Here is a 17870-nt window from a genome sequence, read left to right as displayed (position 1 = left end):
GTCTTTGGGGCAGTCAAAAAGTTTTTAATTTTCCAAAGCTGACTTTTTTTTTTTTTTTACCATTAAAAATGTCCTAAAGAGAGTAAAGTATCTAAAAGGTCCAGGAATAAAAGCTGAGCAAAAGGGGCTACAGATATTTAGGAAATAACAGGACCGATTTAATCTAGCTATTTCTTACCATAGACCATAACAGCATATTCACATACCCACAAGCTAATACAGAATTACAGTCTTACAGGTGTTTGTTTTCAACCAAAAAAAAGTTAAAAAAAAAAACTTACCTGGTCCCTGTAGAAACTGTCTGATTTATTATTTGAGAAAGACACTGCCATGAAAATCTTGAGGATTCTCCCATTAATGCTGTAATTTTCCCCATTTCCTCAATCCCTTGATAGGTACTGCATCTTCTTCCAGCAGTGCTTAATGCTTTTCTGCCTTGGTCTCTACAGCTCTGTGCAATTCCAAGCTTCAGTTCTGAGGGGATTCCTTCCTACACGCTGCCGCACGCTCTCCCGTTGCCCAAGGCTGTCATGCCTTCAGTGCATTGGGTTTACCCTTCCCTATTTCTCCATTTCTGCAATGCCATACAGCTTTCCAATCAACTGTCTGCCACGGCTGTCCCTTCCTGCCCTCCCAGGTTTTTATAAGAGAGTTAATTGCACAGCCAGTGAAGTAAAGACATTAAAGACTATTGCTTCTTTTCTGTGTGCCTAAAAAACGTGACTTGTCTTGGGCACTGCGTCAAGCACAAGGTACAAGCTAAAAGAAACGAGCTGAAATACAGGCATCCTATGTTTTTAGTATTTATTTGTGCTGCTTCCAACGGCTGTTGATAACGTAATACACTCATCATATGTTCATTTGCTCCCAGTAAAATTGTATGGGTTTGTTGTAAGCTATTTGGAGTACGCACCTTATCCTGCTGCCAGCTTGTACTTTATTATTACAACTTTATTATTACAACAAATACACCACTGAGGTATATAGTAAGTGACAGGCAGCATGCTCAGATGGGTGCGTCGTCGCCCACCCTGTGCTTCCCATCCGCCTGCCCCCAGTCACCTGCTCCCTTACTCAGCAGGATGGAGAAAGGCCTTTCCAGACAAGGTGCGGCCTTGCACCTGGCACTGCCACAAGGCCTGCCTGCAGTCTCCCAAGGGCACAGCGCAATTAAAAATCACAATAGTTACGAAGCGAAAACTGGCGCCACGGGTTTGCTCGTAGTGTTGCCTAAGAGAGGCGATTATACTTCAGATTTCCGTGTGCGGAACTTCCCTCTTCTGGGAGTATGACGGAAAATCAGTTCCTCTCCCTCATTAAAAATAAAAAGGCGGCCCGGGGGGGGCGGTGCAGGGCCCCGGGGGGCGGAGCGGGGCCGGGAGGGCGGTGCGGGGCCCGGGGGGCGGTGCGGGGCCCGGGGGGGCGGTGCGGAGCCGGGAGGGCGGAGCGGGGCCCGGGGGGGCGGTGCGGAGCCGGGAGGGCGGTGCGGAGCCGGGAGGGCGGTGCGGGGCCCGGGGGGGCGGTGCGGGGCCCGGAGGGGCGGTGCGGGGCCCGGAGGGGCGGTGCGGGGCCCGGAGGGCGGTGCGGGGCCCTGCCGCTGGCTGCCGCCTCCCTGCTCCCTGCGCTGACAGGCGGGGCGGTGTCATGTGGGCCGCCGCCCCGGGGAGCGCCGTGCCGAGCCGAGCCAGGAAGGAGGATGGCGAGCTGGGGCTGCGTGCTGCTGCCGCCCGCCGCGCTGCTCGTCGCGGCGCAGCTCGTCTGGGCACCGGACCCGGTGAGCCTGGCGGCGTGAGGGAAGGGGGCAGCGCGGATCGGATCGGCCTCGGCCCGCTCCGGGGGAGGTGGCGGGGTGCGGTGTGGTGCGGGCGGCCCTGCCAGAGGGGCCGGCGGGCCGGGGCTGTGCGGGGAGCCGGGCGCTCCGCGCTGCCCCGTGCAGGAGGCCGGGCGAGCCGGGAGGTCACGTCTGTGACATTGAAGTGGCGTCCCCCTGCCCTCACGGGCCCAGGCACTTGTAAATGGCTCCTCCGGCAGCCGGCGCGGCCACGGCACCGGTTACCAGCCTGGTGTTAATCGGGTGTGTTCTACAAGGCCCTGTTCGTTCCTGCGTTCGGTCCCGCTTACACCTGTAACGTGACTGTCCTAACGCTGCACGCCCGCAGCGGCCGTCGAAGCCGAGGTCGGGAAGCGCTCGCCAGAAGCGCACACGCGTTTGGGTCCGGTTGGTGTGTGCGCTGGAGCTGCCCCCAGGGTGGGCCGTGCGGGTGGGACTGGGCTGTCGGGTTTTCTTGGTTTGGATTTTTTAACTGATAAGTATTTAACTTCTGGTGGAATCGTGAGGTGGGTGGGTGTGGGGTGCGTGTTTGGAACAGGCTGGCATCCGTCTCCTGGGCTGGTAAGCAGCTGCTCCTTCTTCCCCGTGTGTTGGCTGTGCCCGAGGCACTCCTCTGGCTCTCCAGGTCCTGCATCTCCTCATCCTCTGTGAAGAGGACAGGTTTTTAACCATCTCCGTATTTCAAAATAGTCTTTTGCAAAATGTTTATAAATATTTGGAGAACATACTACTTCTTGTATTTTTTTGGTGTTTGCTCTAAAGCTTTTCCTAGCAAATTATATGGATTTCAGGAAAAATAGTATAGGTTTGGGGAGAGGGGAGGACTGCAGGAAAGGCTTTAAAGGACTGTGGACATCTGGGTGATCCATGTTCCCTTAGCATCCTGACTACACAGAATTAAGCCCTCTTCTGTGCTCCCAATCCCATTTTTCCTCCCAAGAACAGCTTCCCAATATTATAAGCCAGCTCCAGCTTTAGAACACCGTCAGAATTTTAACAAAAGCTTCCCAGGGTGTGGAGTGGGGTGAAAGTGCCAGCTATCAGCAGAGCCTGTCATTAGAGCTTGATTTTGCATTTGATTGCACTTGGTACATCTTTGCATTTGCACAATATCCACTGGGTGTCCAGCTTGCCGGCTGTGCTGCCGTGTAGCCAGGTATCGGGCTTGGATATTTTACTTTCATTTGAGATGCCGGGATGATGCATCATTTGCTGAAGAATGAGCAAAGATTATTGTCTTCCTATGTACAACTGGTTGGGTTCTATTCGTTAACAAAGTACATAGAAGCTAAATGCCATGAATTACGTCTCAGTGGTGCAGACTGTCAGTGCTTTTAGCCTTCGGTTAGCCCCCCTCAACCACACTGAACTTTCTGTCCAAACTGCAGTTTAAATTGGCTTTGTTCCCATTTCTTCAGTGCTACAAGAGGTGTTCAGAAAGGTGAACGGCACTGGGGCTGCTGCTGCACGACAGAGTGTTGCGTTGGCATCATCCCATAAGGGGAGAAGAGCAGAGAGAAAAATATGTTTGACCACAGAGTCCATGGACCAAAGGATGCTATGTATAACAGATCACAGTGTCTGAAAGAGATTGAATGCTAGATCCTTACACTATGGAATCATATTTCATAGCTCAGAGATATCATTTTATATATTTTTTTAAAATATGAAGCTGAGAAACACCAAATACCAAGGAAGGATGCTAGAGATCGTCCACCTCAAAGCTGGTTTTGAGGGTAATAAAGAAAGTGCTGGCATTCTTTAGACTGGGCAAGCTACATTCAGCCTATTTCATGTGAATGAAATCAGGCTAGGTTTTAAAATATTTACTCAGCAGTTGTTAAACCATGCATTAATTTTCTTTACTGCAGTGAATAATAACTTTTATTACTTGATTTTTTTCTCCAGGTAGCAATTAATCCTGAGAGTTCACTAGCTATTTTGTTAGTGTTCTGCTCTAATTTTTTTTTCCTCATTCAGGTGGTCATAACATAAATCTTCTGTGCTTCTTCCATTTTTTCTTATGATTTCTGTCTTTTCCCTATACCATGCTCTCTTTCTCCTCCACTCTGTTCTCTTTCTTTTACTATTTTGATTCTGTGCTGCTATGCACCCATTTTTGTATCATTACATGCAGATGTGAAAGTCAGCAGTACATCAGATAATCAAAATATGCAACCTACTGTAACAGGTGATTTAAAAAAAGAAAAGAGTATTTAATCACTAGTCAAGAATACCCGTATTCCTTTTAGGGGGTTCAATGCATGGTTGAAAAGCAAATTTACAGTGATGACCCCCTGTTGGCAGCTAGCTTCTGCTAGCTTTTGCTAGGAGACCAGCTCTGGGTTGTCACGTTGGAAACGCGGGGCCATCCTCTCATGCTGGAAGGCTGCTTCTGCTTCTCTCAGACAGCATTTGTTGTTCTTCCACTATCAAGCCTCTGCAGAGGGGAGGATCTTGCTGACCACAGCAGTAACTTCATAGCTGCTTATTTCAGTCAAGTGATGGGAAGTGCCTGGTGTTTTTTCTGTCGCTGTAAGAAAATTCTTTAGGTGTCTTTTTTTTTTTTTTTTTTTTAACCTTGTCAGAAAGTTTGCAGTTAGTCTTTAGCTGATTGCAAAAGTTTACAATTTTTTTGTTCCTCGTTAGAACTTTGTATAAACAAACAACAAAAAAAGAAACTAAAAATCCCCCACATCTAGTTTTCTGGTTGTCTTGACATCTTTTTAAATTACTGCTTATGTGCCAGCATATGATAGTTTACCTAAAGACACTGTTAAGTCTTGGCTTTCTTCAGATACCTCAGTCAATGCTAGCAGTTTTAGAAGATATATAGTCTGTTTTGGAATTATTGGTTTCTTTAGCTATACATAGGCAGGTGAGAAGTCAAAAATTACTGATGTGTAAGGAGGGAACGTTTTCTCTGTCTCTCTCCCTTAACTCTCCCTTTAATTGTTGTTTTCCTCAGCTTATTTGTAGCTTAGGTTACAAAGGGCTAGGAAGGTAAAAATAGCTTCAAATACAAGATTAAAATCTCAGGAGAGAGCATCAGGAGTGTCACAACATTTAGCACCTGGAACATCACTTAAAATCCTCTGAAATCAGCTTGCATGGTTGCCACTGTTTGCTCTGTGTACACATAGTTGATACTATCAACATAGCAGTTGATATTGACAGATCAACTGAACTTTCATCCATTTCATATAATTTTTTGTTACAGGCTTTTGTGTATCAAGAAGCGTATTTTAACAGCAGGTATTTCTGGAAGGTCCAAATCTGTGCATCCGTTGCAGTAGGGTGTAAATACAATGTCACTTCTGATTTATTTTAGTATTGCAGGATTGAATACAAGACAATGGTATTGGTATTGTTCAGTATTTGCTTGGCTTTGCACAAAGCCTCTGACTTTGGTTGCCTAATTAGTCATCTGATAGCCTCCTGTACCCTCCTTGTTTTGAAATTTCCTCATTTTGAAAATTAAATGGCCTCTTGTGTTTGACCTTTTGTTCCAGCTATGCAAAGGCTATAACTGCACTGCAGTGTAATCTATGAAACACATAGCTGCTGGTTGTATACCTTCATCTTGTGTGGAGGGAAACCAAAATTCATCTCATGCCTTCTCCCAGCTATGGGAAACAATACAAAAAGAAAACAAATCCCACTTTAAAATTTCTGTTTCCAGCTGTAAGAAATTATGCCAGTGTTTGAAGTCCATGGCATTGTGTAAGACATTGTGTTTTCTAGATTAATGCGTTAAAAACAGATAATGTGATTAGCCCAAAGAGAACATGGACATTAGTTAGCTTGTTTGTCTCGGGTACATAGCTGCTAGAGCTTGTCTCAGGTTTTACTGGAGTCTGAACGCATTATAAGGACACATTAGTAATCTAATTAGTATAGCCAAATAAATATTGGAAACTGGGGGCAGGGGTGGGGAGGGGGGAAGTGGTGGCAGGATCCCTACATACTTTTGTTTCTGTTCTGTCTCCCAAACACTTGTGCTTTGGGAGCCTTTGTATGGACTCCTGGAAGAGTATGTATGCCTTTCCTTTTTCCTAGTGGGACATGCTGTGCTTTTATGAGCTTACTAATCTGCTCATATAGCTTGGGGACCAGATCTGGTTTGCTCTCAGCTGGCTTGAAGCCCGTGTGGCTAGCAGGCATTTGCTTATGTTTCATTGGGTAAAACATGCAATTATAATTGTGGCAGGTATACGCGTATGTTTATGTACGTATGTGCATGCTTTCTGTAATTGATGGGAAAACACACTTGCATTCACTCTGAGTACACCTAGATACAGTTCTCAAACTGTCATTTCTAACTAGCCATGCTTACAGGAATGAGGGTAACTAGTTATATTCCTGAAATGCGACTCTCATAATATTTAGCACCAGTTCAGCAGCATTTTTCGACACTAAATAAAAAGTCATGCTGTATAGCTCATTCCTCCCGCTGAGTAATTTGCCCAAAGTTCATTGCGCTTTCTCTGCCCCAGCTACACAGCGAAGCTTAACACTGAGCATGATTGTGAAAGACACTATAAAATGAGGTGATGAATTGAATGAATGGTACAAACTGGCCCATACTGAGATTAAAGGTTTCTGACTAAAGAATACGTTTTTGAAGTGCTCTTCATTGAGTCATACAAACCCATTTTTACTCAGTATATTTATTGTAAACTTGTACTTGCCTTGGATGACATTAGGCAAGTTGTCTGAAGGTCTTGTCAGACAGCACGGTGAAGTTGCTGTTTGTCCCCTACCTCTTGTATTCTTCTCTGCACCCTTTCCAAAGTCTCAAGACTTTCTCTTCCTTTATTATCAAATCATCATGAATTGAATTAACTGACTAGTCCTAAAGGTTTAATTCAAACCTAAGTCTGCTAGAATAACAAATTGTTTTAACAAAAGCTAAATAGTAATGTTTCACTGTCTTTACAGTATGGAGAAGAGTGCAGGAGTAAAACATACCCTCCTTCAGGACCAACGTAAGTAATCTGATTCAACTTGTCTAACAAATTACAGAAAGGTAATGATTTGCAAGACTGAACAGCTTTTTATTGTAACTTATTCCTGTTGCAGATCTAGAAAATACTAATTTCAGGTGGGGAGCACCTATTTCGTCAAATGTTTTTTCAAAACCTTCTTTAAATTTGAACTCTGGTACTTATTTTTCAGGTTCAAAGGGAATGTACCCACATATGTCATAAATCTTGATTTACCTCCCAGCAAAAGATGGGATAACTTGATGCACGACAAAAAGACAGAGGTATGAAGTGCAGAGCTTGCTTTGAAGCTCAGCAGGTATAGAACTAGCATGTGGCCTCTTATTTTGAAAAAAAGGTTTAGGAAGGAATTCATACCTGTGCTAAAAATTCTCTGAAAGGAGTAATATTTCTGGTTGACTTTTTTTATTATGATACTAGACTAAGATAATTGCTTGAGTAAAACTTTCTTCTGTTCGACACTTGAGCTAGCAGCATCAAAGATAGAGGCACTGATGTTTGGGATGTAGAGGAATAAAAAGCAGTGTGGCATAAAGCAGGCTTTTGTTTATCAGAGTTCCTTAGTCATGAAGCAATACAGAGCAAAGGGGGAGGACTACACCAAAGGGACAGCCTCAGTAAACTGAAGTGAAACCCAGACAGCATCCCTTCTCCTCTGCACATCCCTGCTTCTCTCAAACACAGCATGAGATGATGAAATGGCAAGGGCAAAACGAAGAACTCCCTGCCCTTTTCAGGGATGCTGGCTGCAGCACTGGTGTTTACACAGAAGAAATAATTTTAAAAATACTCAAGCCTATGAAAGTGAGTGTTGATGGGAGTTTTGATCTGCTGGAGGGCAGGAAAACTCTACAAGGGATCTGGACAGGCTGGACCGATGGGCCAAGGCCAATTGTATGAGGTTCAACAAGGATCAGTGCCAGGTCCTGCACTTGGGTCACAATAACCCCATGCAACACTACAGGTTTGGGATAGAGCAGCTGGAAAACTACCTTGCAGAAAACGAACTGGGGATGTGGGCTGACAGCTGGCCTAATAATGAGCCAGCAGTGTGTCCAGGTGGCCAAGAAGGCCAACAGCATCCTGGCCTGCATCAGAAATGATGTGGCCAGCAGGACAAGGGGTGTGATCATCCCCCTGAACTCAGCACTGGTGAGTCCACACCTCGAATACTGTGTTTGGTTTGGGGCCCCTCACTTCAAGGACATTGAGGTGCTGGAGCACGTCCAAAGGAGGGCAACAAAGCTGGTGAAGGGTCTAGAGAACAAGTCTGATGAGGAATGGCTGAGGGAACTGGAGAATGTTGTTTAGCCTGGAGGAGACTTGGGAGACCTTATCGCTCTCTACAGCTACCTAAAAGGGGGTTGTAGCAAGTTGGGTGTTGGTCTCTTCTGCCAAGTAGCAAGCGACAGTACAAGAAGAAATGGCCTCAAGTTGCAAAAGGGAAGATTTAGATTGGATGTTAGGCAATTTTTTTTCACTAAAAAGGTTATCAAGCATTGGAACAGGCTGCCCAGGGAAACTGGAAAGGTTAAGTCGCCATCCCTGGTGGTATTTAAGAGATGTGTAAATGTGGCGCTTAGGGACATGGTTTAGCGATGGACTTGGCAGCGTTAGGTTTATGGTTGGACTCAATGATCTTAAGGGTCTTTGCCAATCTAATGATTCTATGAATATGTTTGAAACTACTTAGAACAGCTCTTCTGACAGTTTCTGAAAATTCAATTTAGTAATGCTTAATTTCTCAAAAATGGCCAGGGATTTTTGCTGTATCCCTGCTGACTTTGACCTTTCAACTCTGAAAGCCAGACAAGTTCTACTTACAGCGTAGTATTTATTTTAAAAGTCTCATTTCAGCCAGTGGGTGTTGGAAGCTTCAGGTTGCACCTTAAATTCTGAAGGGTTTTCTCTCTCATGTATTTTGGAGTTAGATCACATGGAGTGGAACTTTATTTTTGGCCATTCACATGTAAAGCATGTACTTTTATTAGTCTTCAAGAACATCAGTGCTTAAGTGAAGAGCTTTTAATTCACATTTTTTAAGATAAAGAGTGCAAAATATTAAAATGCGATCGAAGGAGCAGAAGATGAGGATGGCTTTTTCCTGTAATTTGTTTTCTCTGGTAGAGGGATATACTGGAGCTAATCTAGAAAGTTACTTGAATAAAGCTTGAAGAGTGATCTTTAATGGGAGCTGGGGTTGTTTTTCTACCAAGAACACCACATTTAGCATTTTCTTTAAATATGTATTTTTCCAACAAATGTGTTTTTGAAAAGTATGTGAAGGAGTTCTGTTATTCTAGTAATCATTATTATCAAGATCTTCTATTCAGCAAAAGCCCTTGTTCTTTTTAGCTGAAGACTGTGGTCCAGAATATTAAAGATATAGCAAATACCTTCTTCCCCAGCGGCAAAGTTGTTGACATAGTGGATAACAAAATAGTAAGTATTTTCAGCTTAATTATTTTCTTGCTGTATGCTCAGACTACCAGAATTAGAATGCTACTAAATTTGGCAATTAAGACCTTTACAAGTGATAATTCTTCCTCTTCCAGTACAAAAATGCTGTTTTCAAGAGTTACTCTGAAATTTTGCCTCCTTGCCTAGTCTGAATTATGCAGGGCGGGGGGGGTGGTGGAAATCAAGTTTTGAAAAGTGTAATAAATGTCTGATTACAGGGGCAACTTTGACTAGGCGTCATCTTAAAAAAATAGTTTGATTCTGCTTAAAATACGCTTTGGTGTAGAATCAGGACAGGGAAAACAGCGTAGCACTAGAGACTGCATAAGGTCAGATCTTTCCCTCATCTTTATTTACAGCAGCCTTAGGTCATGCTGGCCACTCTTCATTTTTATTCTGATGTGCCTGAGTGGGGTTGACATAAAGGTAGCACATACAGGTGGTCATAGCAATGTGTGAAATTTAGGGATTCACTTAAACACTGATGCCAAGCTCAGTTCCAGTTGAGCTCTTAACATAGGAGTCCTGCTTCACTCTGTTCCAGCTGTTGCTGCTCACAATAATTAGGATATTGTGCTAATCTCCATTGCTCACATGTCATATTTTGATAAGTAATAGTTTTTACTTTCCCTAGGAATGTACTTGTCTTCCAAGTGCTCTACAGATATCCTCAAGTTCTACAGACTGGACAGGAATTAAATACTTAATTTAGTAGTTGTGAGAAGGATGTACCTATTGGGGAGAAGTTTGCTTTAAGTAACAAAATAACATATATTTACATGAACAACGTACAAAAAGCTTTTCCTTTCAGGCTCATCTGACCGCCACGCTTCCTTATCCTTTCAATGAAGAACTCCAAGGGATTGCAAATTCATCTGGGATTCCTTTGGGTAATAGTTTCCAACACTTTATTAACATAGTGGAAAAGTAGAAATCCACACTCGTTCAAAATCAGCACGTGTAACAATCTGCAGTATAGTTGTAGTCATCTGTGACTTTAACAAATACATTATTAATTACATGCATAAAGCAATAAAGGCAGAAGGCGGCCAAGGGATTCTGATCCTTCCACTTGCCTTTCAGGAAGCTCTTGATTTTGCTGAACTGGTCATTTCAAAGATCAAACGAGATTAAAACAAAATTTCTTAAGAGAAATAAAGAATGCTGAACTTTGCAGTATGCTTTTTTCTAACTATTTTTTTCTGTTCATAGAAAAAGTTTTAAATTATTGAACTTTGTTTCTTTTTGTTCTAGGGGAAATTGTTATTTTTAACATCTTTTATGAAATCTTTACTGTATGTACATCAATAGTGGCGGAGGATAAAACAGGTAATGCAACCCAGAACAGTATTAACAACTTTCTTTTTGGAGAGGGTCCACCTCAATTACACAAACATAGTCCTCAACTGCAGGCAAGAAGGTCTAATAGAAAAGACTAAAACCAATGATAATAAAAATAATAAAAAGGTATTTCTTGAGAAGGGAATAAGAGATCATGGGTGTCTTCAGTTAAAAAAGGGGAAAAATACTTTCAGAGATGGCTTGCTTTTGGTTTTGTTGGGGTTTTTTTTTTGGGGGGGGGGTGTTTTGATGTTGTTTGGGTTTTTTTGATAGGTGGCAATTGTTTTTCTAGGGGAAAGAAACACCAGACACCTGATACCTCCTCAGTGCCATGAGGGATTCTAGTGCATCTGTTTTGCACCTAGTTTCTGCCTATCACATATGTATGGTGCTGGACAAAATGGACAGTCTGTTTTAAGAAAAGAGACTGTTTGATTCTCTTACTCAGTTCTGCAGCCCTTGTCTGCACCTGTCCAGCTTAGGAAGTTTCTGAGGGATTCTCAGAAGGCTTACAGACACCTCAAAGAGGAAGCTCAAGGTATTACCGTTGCATTAAGACTGAGGCACCTGAGGCTGAGATGGACAGCAGTTGACAAGATTACTTGATTTTGATTATGGCAAAACACTTCTCTGATCCAAAAAAACCCCACCGTATATCTGTGCTTGTGAAAAGGCCAACTAGGCAATGGTATTTTCCCAGCTTACTTTCCCAGCTACTTTTCCTGTTTGCTCATTTCCTGCTTTTCTAAGCTGAAATTTATGTCTTTTTATTTAAAAAATTATATTTATTTATTGTTATGTAGGGAAGCTGTACCATGCCAGAAACTTGGATTTTGGACTCTTTCTTGGGTAAGTACCTAAACTTGTGCCTTTTTTTTAAAAAAAAAAGAAAAAAAAAAACAATAAAAAAACCAAACCAAATAAAAAGCTAGCTGAACTTGAAATTTCTATGCTCATCCTTTGAGTCAAATGATGAACTGGATGTTGTCAAGACTGTGACAAGTAATTCTGCATTGTATGTTGTAAAAAAAGGCTAAAACGAACAACAGGATTGTTCTGCAGATTTTATGTCAAGCTACTCTGAGAGTGTCAGGAATGACTTTGTAAAACAATTGTGTTCAGTGTTAATTAGTGTTTTCTCAGCTCGAACCAAAAAACCTCCATGTAACCTTATCTCTGAGGTGCAGTATATTTTGTTCTTTATGTGATGGGACAGAAGCATCAATTTTAGTGTGTGGAATGGGATTGGATTGGAGCCTGGTTTTGAGGTTGTGGGTTTTTTCCACATTATCCCCCTAGCTTCTGTGCTGTGCTTTGCTGACACTTCCCATCATTCGTCATTTCTACTCAGGGGCCAGTGATTTGTATTCCACTGATTTAACATTATCACTCATTTGGATACAAACTCTGTAGTTTGTTGCCCAGCACTGGATTCTCTTTTGGTTCTCATTTCATACCTCATGATCAGGTAGCTCAGTGTTTGCTTTTATTATCCCAGTATATTTTGTAATGTCACTCATCCAGATGACTCTCAGTGCCCAAATGGAATTTAAATATCCATCTTCATTAAAATTATTACCTGCGTATCAAAAATTCAGTTGTTTTCAACTGTGACTCCACCTGTCCCTTGCTTTGGCTTGTAATGAGTTTTTCCCACTTCTCAGAAATACTGGGAACGTGCTTCCTGAAAATCAGGGCAACTTTCAAAGCTGTTCCCAGAACCTGGATTGATTCCAGAGAATGTAATGGTCTGCTAAGTGTTCTTTAGCACCCTCTTGCCTGCAAACTGTTCTGGCTTATTTTACAAACCCAAACTGGGACTTCCCTTTATGCAGAATAAATTCAGTAGTTTGTGGTTTGTTTTCTCCCTTTGAAAAGTAAGAATTTGAGGGAACCAGCTCATTCTGCTGCAGAACAAGCTACACATGCTTTGAGGATACAGTCGGTTTGGTGTCACAGGCAGTACCCTTAGCAGCCTCCCTTTATCGGGAGGAACAGAACAAAGTTACGTGTGCTCAAAACAAACCAGCTGTAATGGTGGTGCTGTTTAATACTGAGCTTTGTGTGAACAAAACTTGGTTCTTTTCACTGACTGCCTATGTGTTTAGATTTCCTAGTTCTCCCTTACTGCTGCTGCTTAGGTAGCAGCTACTGAGCAGCGGTGTTGGCTGTTGTGAGTAAGATCAGAGGACAGGCATCACATATGGAAAATCTGCGTGCTGTGAAGGGAAGTTCTAAAAGCTACTGAGAGAGGGAAGTTTTAAATGCAGTGCTGTCTTCTGCAGGTGGGATGTCAAAAATAATTCCTGGACTTTAACTCGGGAACTGAAGCCTCTAGTGGTAAACTTGGACTTCCAGAGAAACAACAAAACTGTATTCAAGTCTACAAATTTTGCAGGATACATAGGCATGGTGTCTGGAGTCAAACCAGTAAGTATGGGGAGGGGGCCTTGTCAATTTGTTAATAATTCTTCAGACTTGCCTTTAAGATGTAAATTTTTCTGCTTTCATCATGTCTTGGGATGTTTTTTAATAAATTACCTCATAATTATTCTGGTACACAGTATAGCTATTTGAAGAAAGGTAAAATAAGACAATGCTGCACTCTTCCTTGTGAAAGGAGATTGCATAAATGAGATATTTATGTTTGGAAAATTCTTAAAAACAATATTGAATTCTGAATACGAACAGGAGCGAATACAAAGTGCTCAAGTGGTTGGAATTTATTGATAGCAAATAGATACTGCTGTGATCCCAGAGGTAAAACGGCATACTTGTGCTATTTTAATTCTTTCTCCAGTCTTTCTTGGAAAATTTCCAAGTCCTATATGGCAAGATTATTTTTTTTTTTAATAGGCACCTGAAATCTGGGGTTTATCTACATCTTAAAAACCAGCAGTACAGAACTATACCAGGGTCTCCAGCTTACCATAACTACTCCTTTTCTACATGCTCTGCCTTTACCCTCTATTATAGGTGGACCTTTTCATAGTAGAGCATTTCTGGTGTAAATCCCTGCACTGTATATTCATTTATTGTTGTCTTCTGGTCAAATAAATTGGAAAGAGTCCATTTTGAAAATGACCCAGTGTAGCTAAATTCTGCTTTCCTCTGAAAGAAACACTCATTGAAGACGACTGGTATTTGAGTTTGAATTGCGCGTTTAAAGTAGCACGGATTGAATTGTGTACAGCTGCATGCCCATATGAACAGCAATCACTTATCTGGGTGTACTCAGCACTTGGACTTACAGTATCTTATTTCAAACTGGAATAGTATTCCGAGGTCTGAGAAGAACGTTACATACAGCAGGGGAAGGAAAACTGGTAATTCAGTGATGCAAACGAGGACCAAGCGAAAAATGGCGACAGGCTTGACTTGCTTAGCATAAAAGCATGGTTTGCTGGATTGTTGTGCCAGGTCAGAAAATGATGAATTATCACTTCTACTTACTCAAGCAGTGATAAATTATGTTCTTCACATGGGCTTGATCTTGCAGCCTATTACTCAAAGAGGAAGAGTGACAAACGAGAAATTCAGTTGGCACATAAATTGCAATGCGGCCTCTTGTATATCACTGGTATTAATGGACTGGTGATGGATGAAGGTTGACTTGTTTAATGCTTTTCAGGACTTGTTCACTCTGACAATGAATGAGCGTTTCAGTCTTGATGGTGGTTATGTTGGTGAGTAATGCTCGTTTCTTTCATTATTTCTGCACAAGTTTTCCAAACCTTGACCATACCGGTTACCTTAATAAACAGGCACGCAAATGGTGAAAGGATTCCAGATGAGTAGGATAAAGCACACTTCATTTTAAAGGCTGTGAAAGTTAGAATAGCATGGGTGAACTTTTTGTAAACACATTATTGTAACCAGTGACATTTTGCAGGAATCTTCGAATGGTTTCTCGGTAGAAGAGATGGTATGTGGATGGGCTTTCTTACAAGAACAGTGTTAGAGAATGCTACAAGGTATTCCCCCCTCCTCTACATAGTCTGCTGCTTTAATCTGCTTTGCTTTCAACTGGCATGAATACTGTAGATGTACGCTTAGTGTGTAATGAAACAGATATCTTCCTCGAAGCCTTGACATTAAATAGTTCTGGATTTGCTGGTACTCGGGGGGGCAGGGGGGAGGCATCACACATGATCCCTTAAATTTCCTCAGATTGTTTTCTTGGATTTTCCCCCTGCAATGAACTAATTGCAGAATGGCATCAAAACACATCCATCAGATATTAGTATATTACAGGAAGTGAACAGCAACAAAGCTGTAGTGCAGTAAATGAATTAGATGGAACATGACAGAGCATGTCATTTTATTCCTATTTTAAATGTAGATAAAGTGCAAAGACCACCTCTCAACACTATATTTTAAGTACAAAGTGAGTGGAGGATCTTTGCTTAAATGTGTTCCCTCATTGTGATACAATCTCCTCATACGTGCATGAAAGGGGAAGAAAGGTGTAACTACCCAAACTTCTCCTGGGTTTGTGAAACTCTTTCTTCAGTACTGGAACCATTTATAGTGTTTAATAGTCCAACACTGCTTTCTTGTCTGCAGTTACCAGGATGCAAAAGACAAACTGGCAAAAACAAGGCTGTTGGCTCCAGCTTACTTTATACTGGGTGGAAAAAATTCTGGAGAAGGATGCGTAATAACTCGTTCCAGGACAGCTACTCTGGATATCTGGGAGTGAGTATGCTTGACCTGACACCTGACTCAGCCTTCCAGAAGAAGACAGGTTCCATCAATACTTACGGCTTGTGTTTCTTGTAACTTTTGTTGTGCAAGTACAATTTAAAATTGTTCTAAATTCTAGAATGTTGTGCAAGCAATTCTTCAGCATCATTGAAAAATACCACAGCAAACCTAAAACTAAATCTGGCTGTACATAGTATATACTATATATGTACTTACTATATATGCAGAGAAGCAAAACACAAATGTGTACCTCTTTTCCAGCCTTGATATCAAGAAAGGCACATGGTACGTGTTAGAAACAAACTATGATCGCTGGAAGCCTCCGCTAATCTTGGATAATCGTAGAGCTCCTGCAATGAAATGCCTGAACCAGACAATGCAAGAGGTAAACATCCTCTGAATACCCCATCTTGCTGTTCTGGAACTCCCAAGTTACAATACTGATCTGTCACAGGCAGGAGCATTCAGGGCATTTGCAGGCACCGATGTCATGACAGAGGTGGCTGGTTTGTGACAATTTGTCAGTGCTTCTGGTTAATAAAGTACCAGCTGGCTCTTTACGCAGATGTTTTTTAGTTTTAGGCTTTCCCTTCATCAGGGTGGGTTTCCTGCAAGCATGTTCTGTGGCTGCATACGCAGCGGGGTAGACCTGGAGATACTTTGGGAGAGATTTTCAATGTTTCCTGGGCTGTTTTATCACCAGTGAAATTCAAACACACACTGTCAGGCAGCAGACGCTGCTGCTCAAGAGTCCCATGCTGTACTGAGATCTGGTCTGCTCAAGTCTTTGCAACCCATGTTCTTCTGATCTCAAGATGTACGGGTATCATGTATTCTTAAAGCTTTATCTTATTATCTGTTGAGCAGTAAAAAAGTTACAGTTCTCAGCATTTACACTAACGGGTTAATGTCCCTTAACATCGATGTATTTTTTTCTTTCAGAACATCTCCCTACCAACAATTTATGATGTTCTTTCCACAAAACCTGTCCTCAATAAGGTAATGCTTCTATTTTTGTGGAAAGTTTAGAGAGAGGGGCAGACCACTTACTACTGTACTTCTAAGGAAGAGGTCACAGGGGGTGTTAGGTGAAAACATGCATGTAAGAACAAAAAGGATTCCACATTACTTTGTAAAAGCAAATGTAACTGATGGAATAGCTGTTTTCCAAAGGCCCTACAGCTTTAAAACTCTGAGTAGCCTGAGCCCTTTCCTCATAGCTGGCTCCAGCTTGAGGCGGCATTTGCACTACAGACATCTTAAGGAGCCTTCCAACCTGAATTAACCTGTGATACATGCCTTTGTAAGTAGCATGGAACAAACGAATATACCTCATGGTTTAGCCATAGTGCAGGCATGTTCTTGCAACAGAAGATGCTTTAGTCTGAACTTCAGGTTTTGGTGTTTAGGAAAAAAAAAAAAGACTAAAGGGGTGAGAAGAGTTTTTGAATTACAAAGTTTAGTTACCGTATTAAGTGGAAACAGCATTCTTAGCTGAGGACACAAGCTATTCATACTTGCATGTTGTTGACTAAATAAGTGCTCATTTCGGTTGAACTGTTCAGCTAGTATCAGAGACAGTTTTTCACTAATTGCTGTAATGAGGCTTTCTCTTTTTTCTTTTTTTATCTTCTCCCATCTGCTGTTAGCTGACTGTGTGCACAACGCTGATGGAGGTGTATCATGGTCATACAGAGACTTACCTGCGGGAATGCCCAGATCCCTGTAGTCCTTGGTAGTCCTGTACCTTTCCTGTGTTGGGAGCTGCTTGTCTGAATTGGAGGTCCTCCAAGAAAAAACTACTTCTGGAAAAAGATTTCCTCAGTCTAACTCCTTTCTTCAGAAATCTTAACGGCTATATAGAAATGTCAGTGAGCTTCTAACAGTGGAGGACCCTCTCTCACAGTGGACTTTCTTGCTTTCTGATCAGCAGTTCTGCTGATGAGAAATGTATACTGATGAATGTCTTGATTTCAGCCATTTCTGCCAAATGAGTTCAGCAGTTAGTTCTAGATCTCTTCAGTCTTGACAGTATTCTTGGTTTGGTTTGTGGGTTTGTTATTTTTCGTTGTTTGGTTGGGTTTTTTTAGATCAAAATACTTCTGAAGTTCACAGGAGTTAAAATGGCACCTACCAAGCCTGTAGAAGAATTGGGTATAAGGTGGCCATCTGGGACGGTACAGTTCTGTTATTCTTTCCTAAGCACTTAAGATGAATTGCTAATGTTCTGGTCCAATATGAGGATATGTTTAAGACTCCCTATTATAAAATAAACTACAAAGTGTCATATCTAGTCATAGAAACAAGGTCTTGGGAAAATACCTAAAACAAGATTTGAGCCAAAAAATGTCTTTTCACTGATTTATAGACCTTTTGCTCAAGCTCTTTCTTGGCCTGTTAACAATTTTTTTTTGTTAAATTTTTCTTTTGTCTCAAAAAAAATAAATACTAATACAATAAATATTTTTAAGAACTACTTTCTCTGACCACAGTACACGTGCACTGATTTCATACCTCATGCACGT

The 17870-nt window shown here is 41.9% G+C and overlaps 1 protein-coding gene across 1 annotated transcript; it reads left to right on the top strand.

Annotated features, from left to right (window-relative positions):
* The first annotated feature begins 1617 nt into the window (after positions 1-1617).
* Positions 1618-17806, top strand: ASAH1 (N-acylsphingosine amidohydrolase 1). Its single transcript, XM_055714881.1, has 14 exons — positions 1618-1774; positions 6773-6819; positions 7010-7100; positions 9193-9279; positions 10109-10187; positions 10552-10626; positions 11442-11487; positions 12924-13068; positions 14270-14324; positions 14531-14612; positions 15205-15336; positions 15607-15730; positions 16288-16344; positions 16995-17806. The coding sequence occupies exons 1-14, from the start codon at positions 1697-1699 to the stop codon at positions 17082-17084; spliced, it is 1188 nt and encodes a 395-aa protein (XP_055570856.1). The 5' UTR covers positions 1618-1696; the 3' UTR covers positions 17085-17806.
* The last annotated feature ends 64 nt before the right edge of the window (positions 17807-17870 follow it).

The sequence above is a fragment of the Falco cherrug genome, chromosome 1, assembly GCF_023634085.1.
Source record: "Falco cherrug isolate bFalChe1 chromosome 1, bFalChe1.pri, whole genome shotgun sequence".
NCBI classification, from domain to species: domain Eukaryota; kingdom Metazoa; phylum Chordata; class Aves; order Falconiformes; family Falconidae; genus Falco; species Falco cherrug.
The sequence above is the reverse complement of the archived record's forward strand: the minus strand, read 5'-3'. Positions and strand labels throughout refer to the sequence as shown.